The 21,025-nt window shown below is 40.1% G+C and overlaps 1 protein-coding gene across 4 annotated transcripts in view; it reads left to right on the top strand.

The window, feature by feature from the left end:
- Positions 1-21,025, top strand: part of PRDM6 (PR/SET domain 6) — a 171,026-nt gene that overhangs the window by 90,701 nt on the left and 59,300 nt on the right. The window contains exons 8-9 of one of the 4 annotated variants that reach the window (XM_074360561.1): positions 3,801-3,949; positions 4,063-5,851. The exons of 1 other annotated variant lie outside the window; for it this stretch is intronic. In XM_074360561.1, the coding sequence (XP_074216662.1) occupies positions 3,801-3,936 (136 nt within the window). In that variant the 3' untranslated portion in view covers positions 3,937-3,949; positions 4,063-5,851. Of the gene's footprint in view, positions 1-3,800; positions 5,852-21,025 lie in introns of those variants that run through there. 2 more of the 4 variants (XM_074360560.1, XM_074360562.1) reach the window with 2 other exon arrangements.

Raw genomic sequence — 21,025 nt, forward strand, 5'->3', positions numbered from 1 at the left:
GGACATTTGTAAATATTATGAAGATATCCTTTTACAAGCTTATAAAACAAACATTCAAAAAAACTTTTGTTGCAGATTAGTCAATAAAATGGGTTTTGCCACAACAGTTAATTTTACTGCTTTAACTAATGGGTATTGGCTTAAACAATGTTGCAAAGAGGGATAAGAATCTTGTAAAGACGCACAGCCCTAAACTCTACACCTTGGACAGCTTCCAAATAGATGCCCCAAACAGCTCTGTCCCCAAATTGTCCCACCCACCCTGGGCCCTGGAGGCCTTCACAGGAATTCTCAGGGGCCAGATCACAATAGGGGAAAGCCCTTTCCAGCTTCCAAAAATCTTCTGCTGAAAAGTGTTTTTTTAAGGCAGATCAAGATTATTGCCATACAAGAAGGCTGGAGAAGATTTGACACTAAGAGTTCAGAGTTTCATGTCTGGCTTTGTCTCACAATCTGATTGGCTCAAATCCCACTGAAAGACTCCATCCCCCAAGTTGTAGGTAGATCATGGGCTTGTCGACATCTAACCTAGGCTGTGGATTCAGAATTTATAAGCCAAAGGAGCTCATAGGAAAAGCATGTATCACAGAATCATACTGAAGTTTGTACTTTGAGTTTGTGCTGTGAGACTGGAAGTCGTGGAGAACAAGGAACCAAAACAAGACATCATTTCATCTCACAGCAATTCCCAAGTGCTTTATTGAAAAGAGGAAAGAAGGAAATTGTCAGTCTAAAACTTACTCTCTACAGTGAGGACTGCTTCTACTTCTCTATTACTAAACATAATCTCTCGAGATTTCAGGAGGCTGCTCTGCCTGGGATCTGTGTGAGCTGCCCAATGCCTGGCTTCTACGTTTGGGAAGACCAGAACTTTCCATAGGAGAGTTTCTTTCCTTCATCTTCATTAGAAGCAGGGAAAATACTCACCATGGCATTTTTACCATAAGTAAAGTTTGGCTTAGTATGAAAAACAAAGGATATGCCAAAGAGCGTCTAATATTTTAACAAGATCTAGGCAAAATCAGAGCAAATCAAAAAAGCACATCAGTAAATATGCATTAAGCACATAAGTATGGAGCAGTTTGGTTCAACTCAGGAAATATTTCGAGACAACCCGTAAAGAAACAGAAAGCAAGCTTCCCACGGGTTTTCTGTGTAACAGAAAGGAACTTGATATCGTTTGCACCTCTGTCAGTTTCAATAACAATTGTTAAGCTCCCTCTGTACCTAGAAGCAAGTTAACTATCATGTTAAGTAAAGAATGATCTCAAAACTAAAAGAAAATCAAGTGTAATTAAGATGTCCATCTGTAAGAAAGTTGGGGGCTTTCTCTTTGCTGAAATATTTGGATGACTTTTCATTTCATTGTTCGTGCAATGTTCCTTTCAAGGCTGTGACGCCAGCACCATAAGGTACTTTGTATGTCAGAACACTTTTTTTGCTTCCAGATCATTACCTGCATCTTTTTCCATTTCTTATTCTGCTAAACTGTGTAAAATCTGGGCTCAGAGGTACCCACGCCTGGTCACTTGCTGAGATTGTAGTTCAGGGTTAGTTAAATGCCAGCCCAGCTGAAGTTCTGCTCTGACCTGCCAGAACGTACGTTTGTCTTTCTGATGAGTTCCATTAAACTATGAAAATAATTGGTGAAGGGTTTTTTTCCCCTAAAATTAAAGATGATGAACATAAAACTGAGGCTCTTCCCTTACTAAAAATTATTTTTATATCAAGAACTTTACTTCCTTAATTATGCAAACTGTATTTTTATAATTACCAACACACATAGGTATTATTCTAATAGCCCACTTTCCTCAAGAAGGGGAGATTCCTAGGAAAGGGATCTAAGTTAAGGTAATTTTCTACACATCTGTGTGTGTTTTTACTCATACTTGGTGGGCAGATGGCACTAGAGATAATTTGTCAGTGATGATCTCAGGAGCCCTATAGACATAGTATATTTCCCAACTATTAAGACAACTGGTTTCATGAGTGTAAGTATCTGTGAGGTACTTAGGCAAACACAGGAGAAAAATGTTAACTCCTCTCTTCCTGTCTTTGTCCAATATGGATGTTTAAATATTACATAGAGACATATACATTTACCTTAGATGAAGCACTAAACTCCCCACTGATGAATTCTTTATATTCTAATACACAAGAGCAGAGATGCAAAATCATGACCTGGGTAACTGGTCATTCCTTAGAACTGTTCAAATTATCCTGCTGTCTTTGAAATTGATTCTAGAGCTTCAAAATTTAAAAAAAGGAATGTAATAATTTGAAAGTTTGTCAAGCAGTGAAAGGTAGTATATTTTGACACACTAATCCAGTAAGTAATCAGTTTTCTAATAAACAATCAGCAATTCGCTAGCCTGTCATCAGCCCTTCACGAGCTCTGGAGAGGGGGTGAGCTGCCTGTGGACATTAATGAATACACCAAAAATCATTAGTTGATCAATACTTCTGAGTTATTTTCATTGAGCTGATAGGTCGGATACATTAAAGCTGACATTATACATTTGTCAAGATCACAGTGCAGTTTTTAACAGTGGATCAGGCTGCTAAAAATATTCCCCGAAAGACAATCAAAGAAACACAACTTCCTCACCCTGACACGTGCAGCTGGCGCAGGAGCCCTGAAAAATCCCAGCGTGATAGTCCAGCTCCAGCCTCCCAACCTTAAAGATATGCAAGAATCCCCAGTATGGATGGACGTGTTCTCTTTTTACAGGTAATTATTTCTGTGGCAAGGCACTTTGTGTAATTTACTCAAAAGGAGAAAGAGAGGACCGCCCGCTGACACTGGGGCACATGGTACGGGATAGGGCAATTTGGACTTTCTGGTGATGGTTTTCCCACAGCCCCAATTTGTGCCAGGACCTGAGACCACAGGTTGCATTACTTAAAAGAGAAACAGTGGTCTGCAACTCTCTTGAATATCCCTTCCTTCAGAGTTTTGAGGAGAGGATATTAAAGGGAGAGCCGGGGTGGCCATAGTGCTCCCGGCAGCACGGAGGAGCAGAGTGGTGAAGGGAAGTCACTGTCTATGCCCAGCTTGCTTGCTGCAGTTTGTGTGTGTGTGTGTGTGTGTGTGTGTGTGTGTGTGTGTGTGTGTGTAATCTGAGACAACCAGCCAGGAGTGACAAGCACCACGGAAATACCAGAGGCCACCATTAGACTCGTGTATATGTATGGGTATGTGTTTTGAAGATTGTGTAGCCATCGATCTAGTCAATGTGTGCTGCATGGAAGGTGGATTGGGTCCAGGGTCTCTAGACTACCATCTTTTTTTTTTTTTTAGGTTAAGGAGGGGAGATATTCTTGAAATGTGATGCCAGTTTTCTCCCTATCAGACACCCTGATCCTTAATTATGGCCCCCGTGTACATTTTTTTCTACCTACTAGTGAGGTGAACTTGAAGCACACTAACATTGGATGATTTCGGATTTTCCTGAGTCCCCTATCTCACCACAAACCTTTTTTAACCCTGTGTTTGGTTGGGCTATGTTTCTCTAACTAGCTTTTGCACAAAAGCAGCTGCCCACATCCACCCCATCCACCCACGTAGTCACTGCAAACTAATGTATTGCTTCCTCTCGTTTCTAAATTCAGAGATAATCGCTCTTTGGCTGCTGTGCTGAAGGGAGTAGAAGTCCCAATTTTAAATTAGCAGCAGGTGAAATTCTATTTGTCATCAATTTCTCTTTGGGGTTACGGAGCAGAAAACTGCAGACAAGCTGCTTCTTTGATGGCTCACTCCTAAAAATCTCTTTTTGTTCTTTATCTATTTGAACTGACAGTGATCAGAGCTGCAGCAGGACAGGGCTCTCTGGAGAAATCACCTTCCCCCTGCCTATTGACAGATCCCTCTGTTCTGCATCAGACGGGCTTTGTCCCATCACAGGCATCCAGGCCTTGGAAGGAGCCACCAATTAAACCTCTTGAGCCGGTAAAATCTGAAGCCACTTTGGAGTGTCTGTTCTGATTAGGCAGGATGAGAGGAAGCCCATCACCCAGCGGGCCCTGCTCCCTGGTCTCAATTTTCTCTCTTGCCTCCACCAGGTGCGAGAGGTGTGAGAGGAGCTTCACGCAGGCCACCCAGCTGAGCCGACACCAGCGGATGCCCAATGAGTGCAAGCCAATAACTGAGAGCCCAGAATCAATTGAAGTGGATTAACTGATTGACTGGTTGGAATTAAACTGCAAGGAAAGTCATGATTAAATGTCATGGACACTTAGGCAAAACCAAAGATTTCCTCTGAGCAACTTTCAATCAGTCCCAGAAAAGCAAAAGCAGTAATAAAATAAGTAAGATGTTAAGAGATATTGATCCTGGCGTGGGATTCAGTCCAGGAGAGAGATTATTTATTTATGACTAGGGATGAAACTCATTTCAGTGGACAACTAACCTGGGATGCCTCACATTTCAAGTCCCACCGTGTATTTGCTTTGTTTTTAAAAAGCTTTTTTAAACTGTTATTTAATACCAAAGGGAGGAATCGTATGGGTTCTTCTGCCCACAGTCGTGACTGAGAATGCACAGGGACTTGTTTCTCGTTGCACCTTTTTTAGTAGCATGATTTGCGGGGACCCATTGTACAGCCCGTCTTCCTGCTGTCTCAGTTCGGCCTGGCCTGCCTCGGGCTGCCTCAGTGGGGACCAAGGGAGCAGAAGCAGAAGCCTTCACTGAGTCTGGGCCATCTTCAGCCTCACGGGCTCTCAATCCCTGTGTTTTCCACGCTTCCTTCTCATGCACTTTTCTTATGGCTCCTTCCATCCATCAGCCTGGTCTTGATGCAGAAGAGCCTGGAAGAGGAAGAAGATGGTTTCAAAATTCAAGGGAAAAGAAAAGGAGGGACTTACTGTGTCCTGGCGGGATTTCAAAAACATTTCAAATGTATGGAGCTTCATATACAGTATCTTGTTCCGAAGCAGCTAGTTGAGAAAATTTTGTTATCAATTAACATTTTAGCTTAAAAAAAAAACCCACGAAAATAAAGTTCTTCAGTACGAGGCTGAATATAAGGTATTAGGTTTCCAGTAATTTTTGTTGTGTCTGTGAAAGTGTTAAATATGTCAGCAAAAATAGTGCCAAGCCCCCTGGTCCAGATCCTTCTAGGCAGTTGCATCTTCCTCATACCTCCAGGTGAAGCCTGGGAGGCCCTCCTGAGTGCGGAGAAGCATTTCGGCAAAAATAGGTGGAAAGAGCCCAAACAAGGAAACCTGGAGAGGAGGAGCTGCGGCGAGGGTGGTGGTTAGAACAGACTGCCCCCGGAACAGCTCATTTTATCAAGAAGAGTTACCTTCTCATCTCCTCTGGCCCTTGATAAATATTCTCTCAACGTTGACCCACAAAAGAGAAAGGAGTGTGTATACGATTTCTCTGATCTTCGTTTGAGGGCTAGGAAAGTGAGCATTACCTCCGCTAGCCTTTGGGAAGTCCATCAGCAGCACCCTGTCAGATTGGTCCCCTTCCACGCAATGATGCAACACCAGGAACTGACGGCTCTCGCACTTTTGGCTGTTAGCTCCCAGCAGCGTCGAGGAGATCAAGTCTAGCTTAAAACTGAACAGTTTAGATGCTGAACAGCAGCTGTCTCTGTTTGTAGATTTCTTGATCACCTGATAGCAGGACACAGCCTTTAAGGAGCCCTCCCATCATCTTCCCTTAAGAAAAATAGGAGACCTGTAACTGAACTGGCCGCTGAAAGGCGAGGATGCTCGTGGTTTGGTTTAATCTGTCATTGTGTATTTGGTTCTCAGAAAATTTCTCTCCCGTTTTCATTTCTTGTCCCCATCCCTTAGCCCCCAGCTGTCACATTTAAAATGGAGTAAAACCGGGCCTCACTAACTGTGTTTGTAATTTATTTATATCGCTCTCAAAATGATCTCTAAGATGATGGGTCCCACAGAGGAATTTGGCTAATTTTGACTGTTGTCCAATCTGAAGTCATTCAGATTTACCCCCACTTCTTGCCGACTCCTTGTCATGGGAGTAATAAGTAATGTGTGCCGCTATGTAACTGTTTTGGATGGAAAATATTTTCTCTGGTAGATTGAAATGTGTTCTGATATTACAGTTATTTGTTCTAAGTGATGGAGACCTTTGACAAACATGTGTGCCATTGGCAAGGGTGGGGAAAATCTGTGGCCATATTAACCCGAAACTTGCCAGAAAACAACAGATTGGTTGTACACATGAGCAAGCTGTTCCGTTTATGCAAGTTGAAACCTTTGCCTGTGCTTTTTCCAAATCATGAGGGACTCACCTGTATGTTTCTAATATTTTTTTCAGCGAGAAAAGTCAGTTTGGCTATCTGCCTCATTTCACAGGTGGACACAGTGCACCCCCTCAGAGTTCGTAGGCGAGTGTGAGAAGCCTTCACCCCTCTCTTCATAGCTAGTGTGGGCAGAGTCTCCCTAACAGTGGTCCTGCCACTCTAAAGGCTTTGCCAGCTGCTCCCAAACCCCCACTTCACGTGGTAGTAACCTTTCTACCAAAGTCTGCTAGACTACTGCATATGTAAGTCTATTCTTCTCCTTTATTCGTAGAGGAAATTTGGGGCACGTATTGTCCACCAAATTTGGTCCGAAAATATTTGCTACTTAGCGAATAGAAGATTGAGGACATTCAGAATTTCCACGTTGCTGAGCCCAAAGTGACATGGAACCCTGGAGCTGGTATTGCGGTCACTGAAGTATGTGCTGGGGAGGGAGATACTCTTTAAAACCTCCCAGCAACTGCTTTCGCCTTTTCTATTTAAAACTGACTGATATTCCCGAGGGACACTGCAAATGGGTGGCAGAGACTACAGCCATCAAGATTTGCCGGTTTCCCTGATTAGCAATTTCCTAATTAATCATGATATAAAGAGAAGAAAAACTGAGTTATTAAGTAGAGGGAAGGATATCTGTGATGAGACAGAAGACTGTCAGGGCTGAATCTTTGTTTGGCTTATGAAGCAATTCTTTTTTATTCCTTTCTATCAATGAGGACTGAATTTTTTTTTTCTTTTTTCACCCAGAGTAAGACATGCCATTCTAGCACATGCTCTAGCTAAGAGTCTAAGCTAATGGGTAATGCCTGGTGGGCCTGTAGACATCATATTTCTAGAAGAATCTCAGTAACCTTAGGGAAAGCTGAATATTTTCCCCAGGAAATGTGCATGATTTTTTTTTTTAATATAAGCTTTGCATTTGGGTTGTCTTTATCTTTAAAAATGACTTTTTTCCAGAGGAGATACACTTTTATAGAGTTACTGTATGGCTAATTAAAGCTATAAAACTAAATCTTGTATAGTTTATATAATTTGATTTACTTAGTAAATATTTATTGAACATCCATTCAAGTATAACCTTGTGGGGGGAAGCAAACAGAAAAGGATTATGATACATGTCTATCCTCATGGGGCTGGCGAATTTATTGGATTGTGCTTTGGAAGAACTTCATTCTAGTCCAGATATAGAAAGATTTACTAACATTTACCAAGTCATCAAATTTTTTTCATCAATTGGTTGCTTCATTGTTTCATTCATTTATTCCACAAATATTTTTTGAACTCTTATTTTGTATAGAGACTCCATTTTAGGTGTTCACCATAAGGAGCTTTATTTAAATGACTATTGGTGAGAAAATAATATTCTTCTTGTAAGTGGCTGGCTAATAGCATGAGTATTTTAGTCTTTTAGACTGTGGTCTCAGTGAAGTTACAACTGGGAGAATCAGAAAGATGTAAACTAAGCTGGCAACCAGAAGGTAGAAAATTTCAAAACAAATTACAGTACGCAACTTGGTTGTCTTTGGCTGACCAACCTGGCTGTTGGTTCTTAGCAACAATATCAAGATACTAGGATTGGAGTTTGGGTCTTAAGGTTTTTATGACCCTATTCCAGTGATAAGGCAACAAATGAGGACAGGGCTGGAACTGCTCAGGGCAGGAGCTCTGTAGACTCTGTGTGTCTGAGTGGGCTCGTTAGTGTCAAGCCTTTGCAGTGCAGCCCTTGTCCCCAGGGTGTGGCTGTGGTGCTGTCAGAGGCAGGGACTCCTAAATTGTACTCAGAGGCTTTGGAGAGCAGTGTCAGAAGGGATATTTACCGCTGGTTTAAAAATAGCAGTTGTTGGATTAAGTTTGCTTTTGAACCTCAGTATCAAGCTCTTGGCGCAGTAAAACTGGAGACTCTTCCTCTTCAGTGGCACCCAAGTACCTGGTACATTATCGCAAAACTAATTGCTAATAATTGGCTATGCTGTGTTCATGTAAGAAACTTGTATTTAGTTGCTTTTCATAGTGGAAGTAGCAAAATTACTGTTATTGTTTTGCACTGATTTTAAAAATCAAGTGCAAGTGTCTGTTGAGTTGTTTAAATTTGGAAAACATAGCATGTCTTACCAAGTGGAGCATTTCCTGAACAACGTGGGTCAGTGGGTTGCTTTGAGCAGGCCCAGGAGCCAGTGTTGAGAGCCACATTGCTCATTCTCATATTAAGGCTACCTATGCTTGCAGAAACCAGGCCAGGGATAACAAATGAGCTAAAGAAACACATTTTTCAAAAAAGTTAGTTTCTATTTTCTTTCCTTGATGTGACTTGAATTTTATTTCCCATAGACCTTTACCAATTCCTGACACCAAATCCTGAGAGATACTAAGAGATATGCTTCTTTAAGTGATAAAAGTAGGTTCCAGGAATGTCACTCATTTGTCAAGTTCCTTTCAAGGTAGAGAATTTTGGAGACATTTTACGAAGTGACTAGATATTTAGGTCCTTATCCACTCAAGAGTTTGAGGTTTTTCCCATCACTAGCACTTATCTGAACTACCACAAAATAACAACATAAGAGTCCCAGGAAGAGTCACATATTTCAAGCCTTCTCAAGATTAAATTCTACAAACCCAGCAATCAGCTGTCACATACAACTGGCCAAAGAGAGCCAAACTGAAAAGGATACTGCTTTATCTGTGGAAGCCTGGCCACAGATGTTTAGACTGTAATCTATTGTTGTGTTTAACATTTAAAATATTTATTGAGTTTATTCTTCTCAGTAATGGATGTCAGATGTTTCATCAAATCAATATGAAAAATGATTTAAAAAGAGAAAAATATGTCAGAAAACAGGGTGAATACCTAAAACCATTGAATTGTCTGCCCTATGTATTGAGATGCTACCATTGTCCTTAGAATTACAAAAGAATCTGCAAAGTAGATTTTGATGGAAAAATAAAATCTGAGCTTATTTCCTCAGAAGTTGATGGGGATAATAATAATGATGGCATTATGTTGTGTAATCGCTGCCAGGCACTGTTCTGACTGCTTAACATGAATTACCTAATTTAATTCTTATAACGAAGATACTATCATTATCCTCTTCTCCTATATACTCAATCTTGTCTTAGCAGGTTTACATTTTTCCCTCTCCAAAACCACATGACAGTAATTATTCAAAAGGGAAAATATTTCCTTATTCAAACTCTTCTGAAGAGTTAGAGCTTTTTAAAATAAACAAGTACCATTTATTTGTGAAATATGTTTGTGGAAACAGTGCTAAAATATTCTTAAATATATATATGTTATTGTAGTTACTGATTTCATCATCTCTAAATCTGTGCCTACAGACAGCAGAATTTCAAATATCCCATTGCTGGTGGGTATTGTTTTGTTTTTCTAAACGTGCAACTAAAATTCCACATTAAGAGAAAAAAATCCTCTCAAGTGTGTACTATACATCAGGACAAATGGCAACAAGCAGAAAGGCAGGTTACGTTGGACATTGGCCAAAAAAGAACTGGGCTTGAACGCTATCGACAAGTGAAAACACATCCTGAACGGGGGGCTAAGTGAAATCTAGTTTTCTTCCTTTGTTCTGATTGAATGCTAAGTGAGTTACTTTTCAGGCATCAATGGAGTAATTATGCACTTGTGTCCATTAAGAATATGAGCTTCTGTGGTTAGCCTGTTGGTTTAAAGCACTGAGCTAGAAAGACTGGAGTCATTATAGGTTTGCTTTGTCAAAGGCACAGATAAGGTAGTTAAATGCATGAGGTCCTCAAGGAACCAGTTCAAGTTCATAGACAATCTAGATGAGACGATTTGTCAGAGGTGTTCAGAAAGTAAGTTTATAAAACTTCTTTGTGAACTGACTTAATTACGGGGCAGTTCTTTACCCTGGTCCTGAAACTATAATATATATTATTTTTCCCCCCAAATATGGATTCTAACAGGCACAATGGTTGTCAAAAGGATGAATGCATTTTCCCCATCAGTGAAACATGGTAGGCTCCAGTTGGTATTTCCTGTTTCCTGCCTTGCAAAGCATCACTGTTGCTGCTTTTCTTCCCTCAAAGCTTAGCACATCACTCCCGACTGAAAAAAATCTTGAGTAAACTTCCAACAACTTGGAGATATTTTTCTCTAGCCAAACTCATTCTTGTTAAAAAAAAAAAGAAAAGAAAAGAAAAATCCTGTCACCACAGCAGGTGATCACCACATGTTGGGGAGAGAAGCCATTCTAGACCAAATATCCACCATCTCACAGTCCCCATTCAAGCACTGCCTAATGCTAGAAATCAGCCCTGGTAGACTCACTTTCTCCGAACAATTTAGTATGCCTACTTAAGCTTCTCCCAACTTGGAAAGAATGAAATGGCCAAAAAATAAAGACAAAGTTTCTCTCCTGGGAAGTTCTGAGTACTCTGTGAAAGAGGTTTCCCCTGGTATAAATGCAAATGTCAAGTTGGTGACTCAGATAATGAAGAAAACTTTGGCTCAGATTAGCAAAATTATTTTGGAAACCTGATGTCCCCTTAATTTATTTTCTATTATCAAGGGGAAGCCGTCCAACTTTGTAGTATGCTAATAGAATTGGGATAGTTAGATGCTGTCAAGGCATTGTATACATTTCCTTAACATGCTAATTAAAAATTTACTGTAATTGTTCCCTATTGAAATAGAAATATGTCTCTCTCCAACTTCCTCTCAAATAAAATGACTAGGCTAAGAACTCAATTTCAGTTCTGATTTTGAGGTTTGGAAAGTTTAAGCAAGTCAGTCAAGAGAATGAAGAGAAGCTCTCTGTGGGTGGTGAGGACCTCTTGCTGTAAAGGCCACTGATGTGACAAGAACAATTATCCTGCAATTAGAGTGGTAAACAATTTGTTAATTTTTTTTAGCTTATTAAACTCACGTCTTAAAAAAAACTACAAAGAACCAATGAGATCATGCATGCAGCTGTACTCTTAGGATAGAATCTACCAGGATTAGATTATGTTTAAATGAAAAACAGGCACACATTTAGAGATAATTGGCCAAGAAATGTAAATATACTTGATTAATAAAACGTTCCCATGATAACTTGATCTGCCCCTGGGCTGTCTCTAGTCCCACGTTGGTCCTTTTCCCAAGTGCAAACTCTTCATTGCTAGCGTGCTGCTGAGGGAGTAGGCAGTCAACAGACTCTTTGGGGGAAGACATTAGCTAGCAAATGGAATGAGAAAGCTTGTAGAGCTAGCTAGCAGAAATGTTGTTAAAACTTCTGCCTGTGGTTTATTAGCTATATTTGAGATGGCTGTTTTCCTTTCCTGTGCTCTCGTGCTCATTTGCTGAACCAAGTTGGGTCCACTCTCAAGGAAACTCACAATTTTGTGGCAGGATGGATTTGATATTTGGTCTCTGGCCTCCATAAGACTTCAAGAGCAGAAATCTCTTGCTTTGAAGTAACTGGGTCTGTGATTCTTCTCAGTGTCCAGGGTCAGGGGCTCTCAGTCTGAAAGCCAAAGTCAGCTGTTTTATGTATCTCTTATTCTGTCAGAAAACAAAATTCCACTTGACTCTGAGAAAAATATCTGTGAGCTTTAAGGAGTAAGGAGGACACTGAGGCTGGAGTGGATGGAAAGAAGGAGAGATTGTAAAGGGTGAGGTTAGAGAGGCAATGTGAGGTGGTCCATTTCTAGCCTGGAGACCATTATGAGAACTTGGCTGTTTCCTGAGTGAGGTGGGAGAAATGGGCTGGGAGCAGCGATGGGGTGTGAGCTGATTGAAAAGGATCATTCTGGCTGCTTTGTTGAGGAATGTGGGCTGAATACAGGAGATGTTTAGGAGGATATCTCAATCCAGATAGAGATGATAGTGTCTTCCATTAGGGGGTTAGTGGTAAAGGTGGCAGGAAGGGGTTAAATTCTGGGCATATTTTGAGGACTGTCAGGGTTTGCTAATGGGTTGGAGGTGGGATGTTAGAAAAAGAGTCAAGGCTGACTCCGAAGTGTTTTGGTCTAATCAACTAGAAGATGCAATTTTTAGATTTGGGAGTTTACACTCCATTTTTTGGTTGCTTGTCCTTTCTGTGAGTTTGTAATCAATGTGAAAATGATCCTGCCACCCGGCAGCTGTCTGACAAGGTTGCTGACTCTCCTGAGGGGCCAGGCTCAGTAGCCAGCCCCAACCTGGAAACAAGGAGTTGAATTTTATCCTGCCACTTCTGTCACACCAAATGGGTATTCCGTTGTCCAGGCATGCCATGCAAATATTTCTTGAGAAAAGGATTCCATCAGAAATGAGGACCTACTTTCAAAATAGGAGTTCTTGGCAGTCCTTGCCATGTCACTTTTGCAATGCAAAATGATAGTGTTCCCGACTGATGAGTATTCTAGAATATAATTCCAAGTGCCTGGATCTATACAGAAGCTCCTGTGCTGATTCTTGGGGTTGGCAAGCTGTTTTTCAAACAGTTGCTGACCATTGCTCGTTTTTCAAACTTTTGTCATCTGCAGAACATTACAATGGCAAAGAGCTTACATGTAGTCCACCAGTTTTAGGTATATTTTTTAAAAGTTGTTAAGTTTTTAAATAATAAAACATTTAAAAATAAATCATAATTTTGTTCATGTCAGCAATAAGAATGATAACATCTATAATCTTTCCCCAAATTATCTTCCTGAAAGGTAGTCTGGTCATCTGGCCCCCTTGAGGGATAGTTTGAGCCATAGGTCAATTTCCACATCTTAGTAGCTTCTTTCTTTTTCTTTCTTTCCTTTAATTTAGAAACACTTAATTCCCAATTGTGTTATTGGCAGTGGTGGCAGGTATTTGATGGTTCATTCAAAGTCGTCGACAGTCAGGTTAGCCACAAGCCCAGAAATTTAAGGAGAATTTATTTTATCACTGAAAATTACTTTCAGCTGTGTGTCAGACTCTAACCTGAAGAACATACGCTGTTTCAAAGCTAGAAATTTGAAATTTTAACTTGAGAGCTAAAGGCAAAGGATTTCCTAATCCACGCTGGTTGCTTATGGCTGTGGAAGGTATTTCTTATGATCCTGTTGTATTTGTTTATGGTTTTAAAATGTATCATCACTGACTTTTTCCAACAAATAATAAAAATTATCCAGTATCAAAAAGCTCTTGGCAGTTAGACATTTGCATTCCAGTTTGGTCTTATAAGACGATACGATTTTAACTTAAAAATCATGAAATCTTAGGACTGATTGTAGAATCAGCACATTCTCAAACTGCAGAGCGAGTTGCGAGCAGTTCATAGAAACACAGCCTGCCAATTTTCGGTAAATTGTAGAAATACATCCCTTGGAGAATGAATCTTGAGGGGACAACATTTTGAATCATTGAAATGGTCTTTCACTTTGCTTCCTCGGTGGATTCATTGCCTTTGCCATGTTGAACTTGTAATTTTGGCTACTGAAAAGGTGTAGTCTATTTCCCTACACCTCAAATAGGGGCTGGCTTTTTAAAATTTTGCATAATAAGTATTTTTTTATTGAAGTATAGTCAGTTTGCAACGTGTCAATTTCTGGTGTACAGCATAACGTTTCAGTCATACATATACATACATATGTTCCTCTTCATATTCTTTTTCGTTATAGGTTACTACAAGATACTGAATAGAGTTCCCTGTGCTGTACAGTAGAATTTGTGGATCAATAGCCTGTGTAGAAGTGACTGTGGCTCTGAGCTTAGCCCTGGAGGTTTTATGTGTTTCTGCTTGCTCCCTTGTATCTCTTTGTTACAGTGATACTGTGCCTGGGGTAGCCTGCTGGAGGATGAGAGATGCTTGGAACTGAGCCATGTTGCCCCAGTAGCCCTAGCCGATAGCCAGCCAACCCCTAGATGTGTGTGAGCCCAGCCAAATTTAACAGCACCGCCAAGCTAATTCCCAAATGGTTCTAATGACATGAGCGATACATGTACTGTTGTGTGCCACAGAGATCTGGCAATTCTTTGTTACATGGAGTAAATGTGGCATTAGATAATCAATACAATAACCAACATAGCTCAGTGTAAAGAATCAGAGTGCCTGTGTTCACTGCTGCTTTTTCATACAGCACGTCAAAAAGATGTTCAGTGGCTGTGAGTTGATTATATGTACAATTTTCATGATTTCCTTCAACATTTAATTAAGATTCGGAGGCAGATTTTTGGTCACTTACTGTTCTTTATGAATAAAGCTGGCTATGGATTGACACTTATTTAATAATTGACAAATATTATACTGTTGGTGCATACATACTTAGTATCCCATCAATACTCAAACTAACTCACCTTTTCTATTTACATTGTATCTCACAAAATAATTATTAAGGTAACCCCAAAAGTTTCTTAATTCTATCATATTAGCTTTCAGTGTTAATTAGAACAAAAATCATCACATAATGCTCCCTCATATACATGTATGCTGAATTTGTACACTGCCCATCAGCAGTTTTGTCCAACTGCAGGGTGGAATATCTGTTAGCACATGTTTTATTTACATATTTGACAAACACTGATACAGCAGGTACTCTGTGCCAGGCACTGTACCTTGCCCAAGATCACACTTAACAAGTGGCAGAGTTGGAACGTGTATTTCAGCATCCTGGTTCTGGAGTCCATGTTCTTAATCGCTATAAATGATGGACATTGGTCCTTATTATGTCATTATTATTACATGGCAACCACAATGCCAGTTGAAAAGGGAGCTTCTCCAATAGCTTTTTCTGTTCTCTTGCCAAACATGATATCAATCAGTAAATATTTAGCTGGCTTTTCAAGCTTATTGGCAATAGTGTGACTTGTTTTGCTGTAGAGAATGTCACTTTAAATGATGCCTCTGTACTTTTGGTTTCTCTGATGCCTTAGAGCGTAATTTGTAAATTGCTTGCTGGAAAGTATTATTTTGTACATGTTCTAGAAAAGCTGTTGGTTTATCAGGAAGGTTGTTGTGCTGTGTTTAAAAACAAGAGGAAGGCTCGAGTTGCTTCATGACCCTAAATGATGATTTTTTTTTTTTTTTAGCAGATAACATACTAGAGACCAGGGGTAAACAGAGAGGAGGATTTTAGAAAAATCTATTTTTTTCAGATATCATATAGTCGGTTTCACTCAGCCCAGCCTATATAGATACATATTTTATATTTTATATTTGCACGTGAGTTCCTGTGATCGTTTACAATTAGGGCATTATCCTAAGATGTGTATCTTTATTACTGTTATTATTACTTCTTTTGCATTTCATTGTTTCACCTTGGAATTCTTGTGTGTGTGTTTGTGTGTGTGTGTGTGGACTGGGAATATAATAATGCATAATTGAGAGGCAACTGAGGTTGGAGATCTCACTAGTCCTGCAACCACACGGCATTTACACAGCTCCCTTCATGGGCCAAATCAGAGTGACTCAGCTCTAAGCATCACCTTCCCTTAGGGTTGGGCAGTGAATTGCTATTTCTTGGTCCTGCTGCTTCTCTGAGCAAGTTTTGTACATGACTCTGGGGAAAAAAATCCATTCTTCACATTTTGCTACATTTGTCCCCCATCATGCACTGCCCACCCCTCGACGGGCGCCTCCTATGGGAAGATTTTCCCTGGCTGTGAGTCTTAAAGTGCCTCTTAATGAGGCAAATATGCCCAAATATGAGGGCAACCCCCATATAAAACAGGTCAAAAAGTAACTGCTCTAAGAAAAATTATCCTTAGATAATCCATATGGAAATAGGCCAAAATCCACAGCTGGATGAGTTCTGTTTTCAGGTTTAGAAATAGTTGGCTTTCTAAAAGTTGACATTGTCCCTGGGACAAATATATTTAGCATCTCCCGTTGCTACTCACTGGGGGCAACTTCGATGCATGTACTTTGGGCCAAGTAACCAAAGGCCACTCACTGGTCCCTCAAATGAGGCCAGTAAACTGGCTTCAATGTAGAGGTTCCTTGACTCTCACAAAGTGAAGTATGAAGAATCATTAATAGATTTGGTTCATCTTTTAAAAGACCATTTCCCAGTTAAGAGCTTCCTGCTGGCACCCTGGTAGTCCTCCCACTTTCTAGCTTGTTTTCCATTTAAGATGGCCTTCCTGGACTGAGCTGTTTGCACATGCACCCTGAGAGCTAGCCTGGTGGGCTACTCTTCCGTAGACTGTGCCTCTGTGAACGTGAGCCAAGCAACTAAAAGGCAAGACCTGGAAACTGGCCTCCTTTCTTTCTCCTGCTTAAGGAGTTAGAGTCTATCCCAGCTCGTTTTTCAGACACTTCTGCAACTTTTCTTCTGCAGATTTCCTTACAGAGTTTTTCCCTCTGGGCCAAGTTTTGAAAATGTTCAAACTCCACAGGCCTGAGTTTTGGATATGAATTTGGGTCTTGCTGGCTTTATAGTCTTCTGGCCAATCACAGAGCCTCTTTCATTAAAAACAAAGGAGATAAGGGGAGGCTAAGGTTGTCTTGCACATCAACAAGCTCTTCAAAGCAAACATTTCAAGAAGTGCTGATGACTCAGACCAGATGGAGTTCATTTCCCTGAAAAAGACAAGAATATCTAAAGAAACAGGAAGTGAAGTTTCTGAAAACTGGTGTCTTTGGATTTGCCAAACTCCAGCCTCTCTCCAAACATCAAGCTTCCTCCTGCCGTCTCCTCACCTGTCTGCTTGAACTGATACTGCCTTTCAGCTTTTCAAAGAAAACTGACTTCACCCTTACGGAGAACAACTTCAGACTTCAAACCTGGGGTGGGATTCTCAGATTTCTTTCATTACCAAAATGCTTTTAGTTCAAAGTAGATCTTCTATTTCACTTTTTAAAAATGTGATAAAAAAAATTACATAACATGGTATTTATCATTATAACCATTTTTAACTGACAAGGTCAAAGGCATTAAGTATATTCACACTGCTGTACAATCATCACTACCATCTATATCCAGAACTTTTTTCATCTTCTGAAATTTCAGCGCTAGACTCATTAAGCAATAACTCCCAGTTTTCCTCTTCCCCTGGCCCCTGGCAAAGATTGTTCTACTTTTCTGTCTCTGTGAATTTGACTACTCTAGGTGCTCATATGAATGGAATTATACAGCATTTGCCCTTTTGTGATTGGCTTGTTTCACCTAGCTTAAATATCTTCAGGTTTCATTCGTGTTGTGTCATGTGTCAGGATGTCCTTCCTTTTTAAGACTAATAATATTCATTCTATATATATATTATGTTTTCTTTATCCATTCATTCATAGTGGACACTTGGGTTGCTTCTACCTTTTGGCTATTGTGAATAATGCTAATATGCATCTCAGTGTACACATATCTCTTCAAGATCCTGCTTTGAATTATTTTGGATATATACCTAGAGGAATTGCTAGATCATCTGGCAATTCTATTTTTAAGTTTTTGAGGAACTGTCATGCTGTTTTCCATAGTGGCTATACCATTTTACACTCCCACCAGCAGTACACAGGGTTCCAGTTTTTCACATCCTCACCGACACTTGTTATTTTCTGGGTTGTTTGTTTGTTTGATAATAGCCATCTTAGTGGTGCGAAGTGGTACAGATTTGCATTTGTTTCCCCAGTGACTAGTCATGTTCATCTTTTCATGTGCTTATTGGCCATGTGTTATATCTTCTTTGAAGAAATGTCTGTTCAAGTCCTTTCCCCATCTTAAAATCAGGTTAATTTTTTTTTATTGTTGTTGTTATTGAGTTGTTAAAGTTTAATATATTCTGGATATTAACCCCTCATCCGAGATACAATTTGCAACTGTTTTCGCCCATTCCTTGGGTTACCTTTTCACTCTCTTTATAGTATCCTCTGATGCACAAAATTTTTAAATTTTCATGAAATCCAGTTTATCTATTTTTTTCCCTTTGTTGTCTGTACCTTTGGTGTCATATCCAAAAAATCATTGTCAAATCCAAAGTCATGAAGCTTTCCCTATATTTTCTCCTAAGAGTTTTATATTTTTAGCTCTGACATTTTGGTCTTTGATCCATTTTGAGTTCATTTTGATATAGGATATAAGGTGAGGATCCAAGGTCACTTTTTCGCATGTGAATATCTAGTTTTCCCAGCACTATCTTTTGAAAAGACAGTCTCTTCCCCACTGAAGGTCTTGGCACCCTTGCTGAAAATTATTTGGCCATCTATGAGTGGATTTACTTCTGGGTTCTCAGAGTAATTCTTGACTCATTGGATTGTGTGAATGATCACAGAATTGCCTCCAGGTCCCTCAGACCAGAGGCTAGACACTGAGGCCCTCGGGAGGTCTTAGAATATTTGATTCACCTCATATTCAGTTCATTCAGCTTTAGGTAGCTTATCAGTTCTTTGTGTGTAAAAGATTTATACTGCATTTTCCAAGTGAATGAGTTTAACACAGCCCTGAAAATACTAGTGGGCTGAGGTAGTGGGGAATGTAATAAACAAGCCATTAAATATGTGATAAGTATTGAGTGGGAAACATGAAGTGCCTTCACATTGTGTAACATCTTGGAGTTCGTGAAAGCTTCCTTGACCAAGCAAAGTCTAGTCTGAAAGCTGAAGGATAGTAGGGGAAACTTAGGTGAAAACCTGGATAAAGATGTATCAGGCAAGGGAAAAGTATGTTATCAAGTCTTCTCTGATCTTGTGACTATGCTTTGACGAGACCAAGAGCCACAGAAATTTAAATGATTCCTTCTGTGTCTCCTTCCCTGGGCTTGAAGTTCGTTGAGGCAAGACTATGTGATATACACCTTTATATCTTCAGTACCTAATATTGAAGCACCTGGCCACAGTGGGAATTCAGTCTGTGCTTATTTTATCAGACCAATGAACCCTGAGTGTCTATCTTTGGTTTCTGACAGCTTCTAAGCCAGTCATCACCATCAAATGAAACGTTTCCCTCTGTGGACCCGTTGATTTTGTCTGTAGCTTCCTTGTGAGGTTCTCTAGCTTAGAGAAGAAAACCAAAGCTCATAGAGAGTAATTTCTCCAAGATCATGTAGTTAATGAGTAGAGAAGTCAGGATTTGAACCCAGATTTGATTGGTAATTATTTCATGGTGCTTCATTTTGTATGGGCTTAGGTAATTCAGAATTGTGGGTAGGGAAATCAGCTTTTATTGGGGGCCTAGATATCATGCTAGGAGCTTGACCTGTGTTCTGTTCATAGCTAGCTTTTATTGAGCACTTACTATATACCCGGCTATTCTAAACACACTGCCTGTCTTTTCTCATTGAATTCTCACAACGGCACTGTAAGGTGGAGAATATAATTATCACTATTTTACAGATGAGAAAAATTGAGGTCCAAATAGCCAGAACCTGACCTGGCAGACTGACTGGGAGACTGAGCATCACCCGTGGGTCCTCTCAGTGTCACTAGGAAGCAGTGACTGTTACCTTTATTATCAGAAGGAGGGAACTCAGTCAGAGGGGTTGATATTTACTGTCTTTGCTCCTGGTTTTAAATCATTTGTGTTGTTTGGAACAATCTCTTCATTTTCCCTTGTCAGTCCCTCCTCTGCCTCCAAATAATCCAAAAAACCACTTACGACGGGATTGAATCTCTAAGAAATTCTTTCTCTCAAGCAGAGGCTGAGTCATTTCAACCACCAATCCTTCTCTGAGGTCTTAGTTGTTTGATGTTCTTTCTGCCTTTGGAGGGTTGATTAAGAGCCCAGCAAAAAAGAGAAGCTTCAGAGCGTCTCAACTCTGAAAGGGTCCCGTGACCCCAGGCACCCCAGCGGCTGGGTCAGACATGGTGACCATGATTTATGGACCAATAAAGGAGGCCTTTCCAAACCATGTTTCCCCTCCTTCAAGGGAGTGAGCTGTGAACATTCTGAGTATAAAACCTACTTTTCGTAAAATATTTCTGTTTGTCACTGAGAGAAGCCTTAGTATTGGGGGTGGGGATGAGGGGTTAGTAGGAGTGAGAGTGGGGATAACACAAAGAAATTCGACAAAAAAGAGACTCAAAATCCTTAAAGGCACAAACACCACATGTTCTGACTTTAGGCGGTTGTACCCAAACACTCTTTGTGATTGTTTTTTCCCCGACAAACCACGTTTGCAGACAGTAACTGTTGGCCCCTGTGTTCCCCTAAGGAGAAGATTACCCATGTAGGACAGGAGCTTCCTCTCCCCTTCTGCCTTTCTCCCTGCCCCCGACTCAATGCTATCTCCACCCTCCCCCCGCCCCACACCACACACACAAAAAAGCCACCAAAGTTTTTTGAGCTCCATGATGCAATGTAATTTTTTTTTCTGGACAGAGAAGCAGCAGTTGTTTCTTTCTCAACTAATTTTTGTTCCAAGACCTCACAAGGCGTGAGGAGAATAACTTCCTGAGTGAAGAAAGCATTCAAGTGCCTGCATCTAAAGATACACAAATCTGAGAACTTAATGGGAGTAGGGTGGAGACTAGAGAGAATGAAAACAGAAGTAAGTCATTCCTGCTACAGGGAAATTAGAAACAAGACCTTTGTTTTGTTTTCTTTCTTTCTTTCTTTCTTTCTTTCTTTCTTTCTTTCTTTCTTTCTTTCTTTCTTTCTTTCTTTCTTTCTTTCTTCTTTTCCTTCTTTCTTTCCTTCTTTCTTTCTTTCTTTCTTTCTTCTTTCTTTCTTTCTTTTCTTTCTTTTCTTTCTCTTTCTTTCATTACCCTCTCCGTCTATAAATAACCCTACAGACGTTAAATAAGTTCAGCTTTCTTCAGCTAGAAAAAAAAATTCTGAGGCATGCTTTTCTTTTCTTTTTCTTTTAAAGATCTAGGTCACTGATTGTGGAAGTCGGAGTATAGAAGATT

Source organism: Camelus bactrianus, chromosome 3, assembly GCF_048773025.1.
Source record: "Camelus bactrianus isolate YW-2024 breed Bactrian camel chromosome 3, ASM4877302v1, whole genome shotgun sequence".
NCBI lineage: Eukaryota > Metazoa > Chordata > Mammalia > Artiodactyla > Camelidae > Camelus > Camelus bactrianus.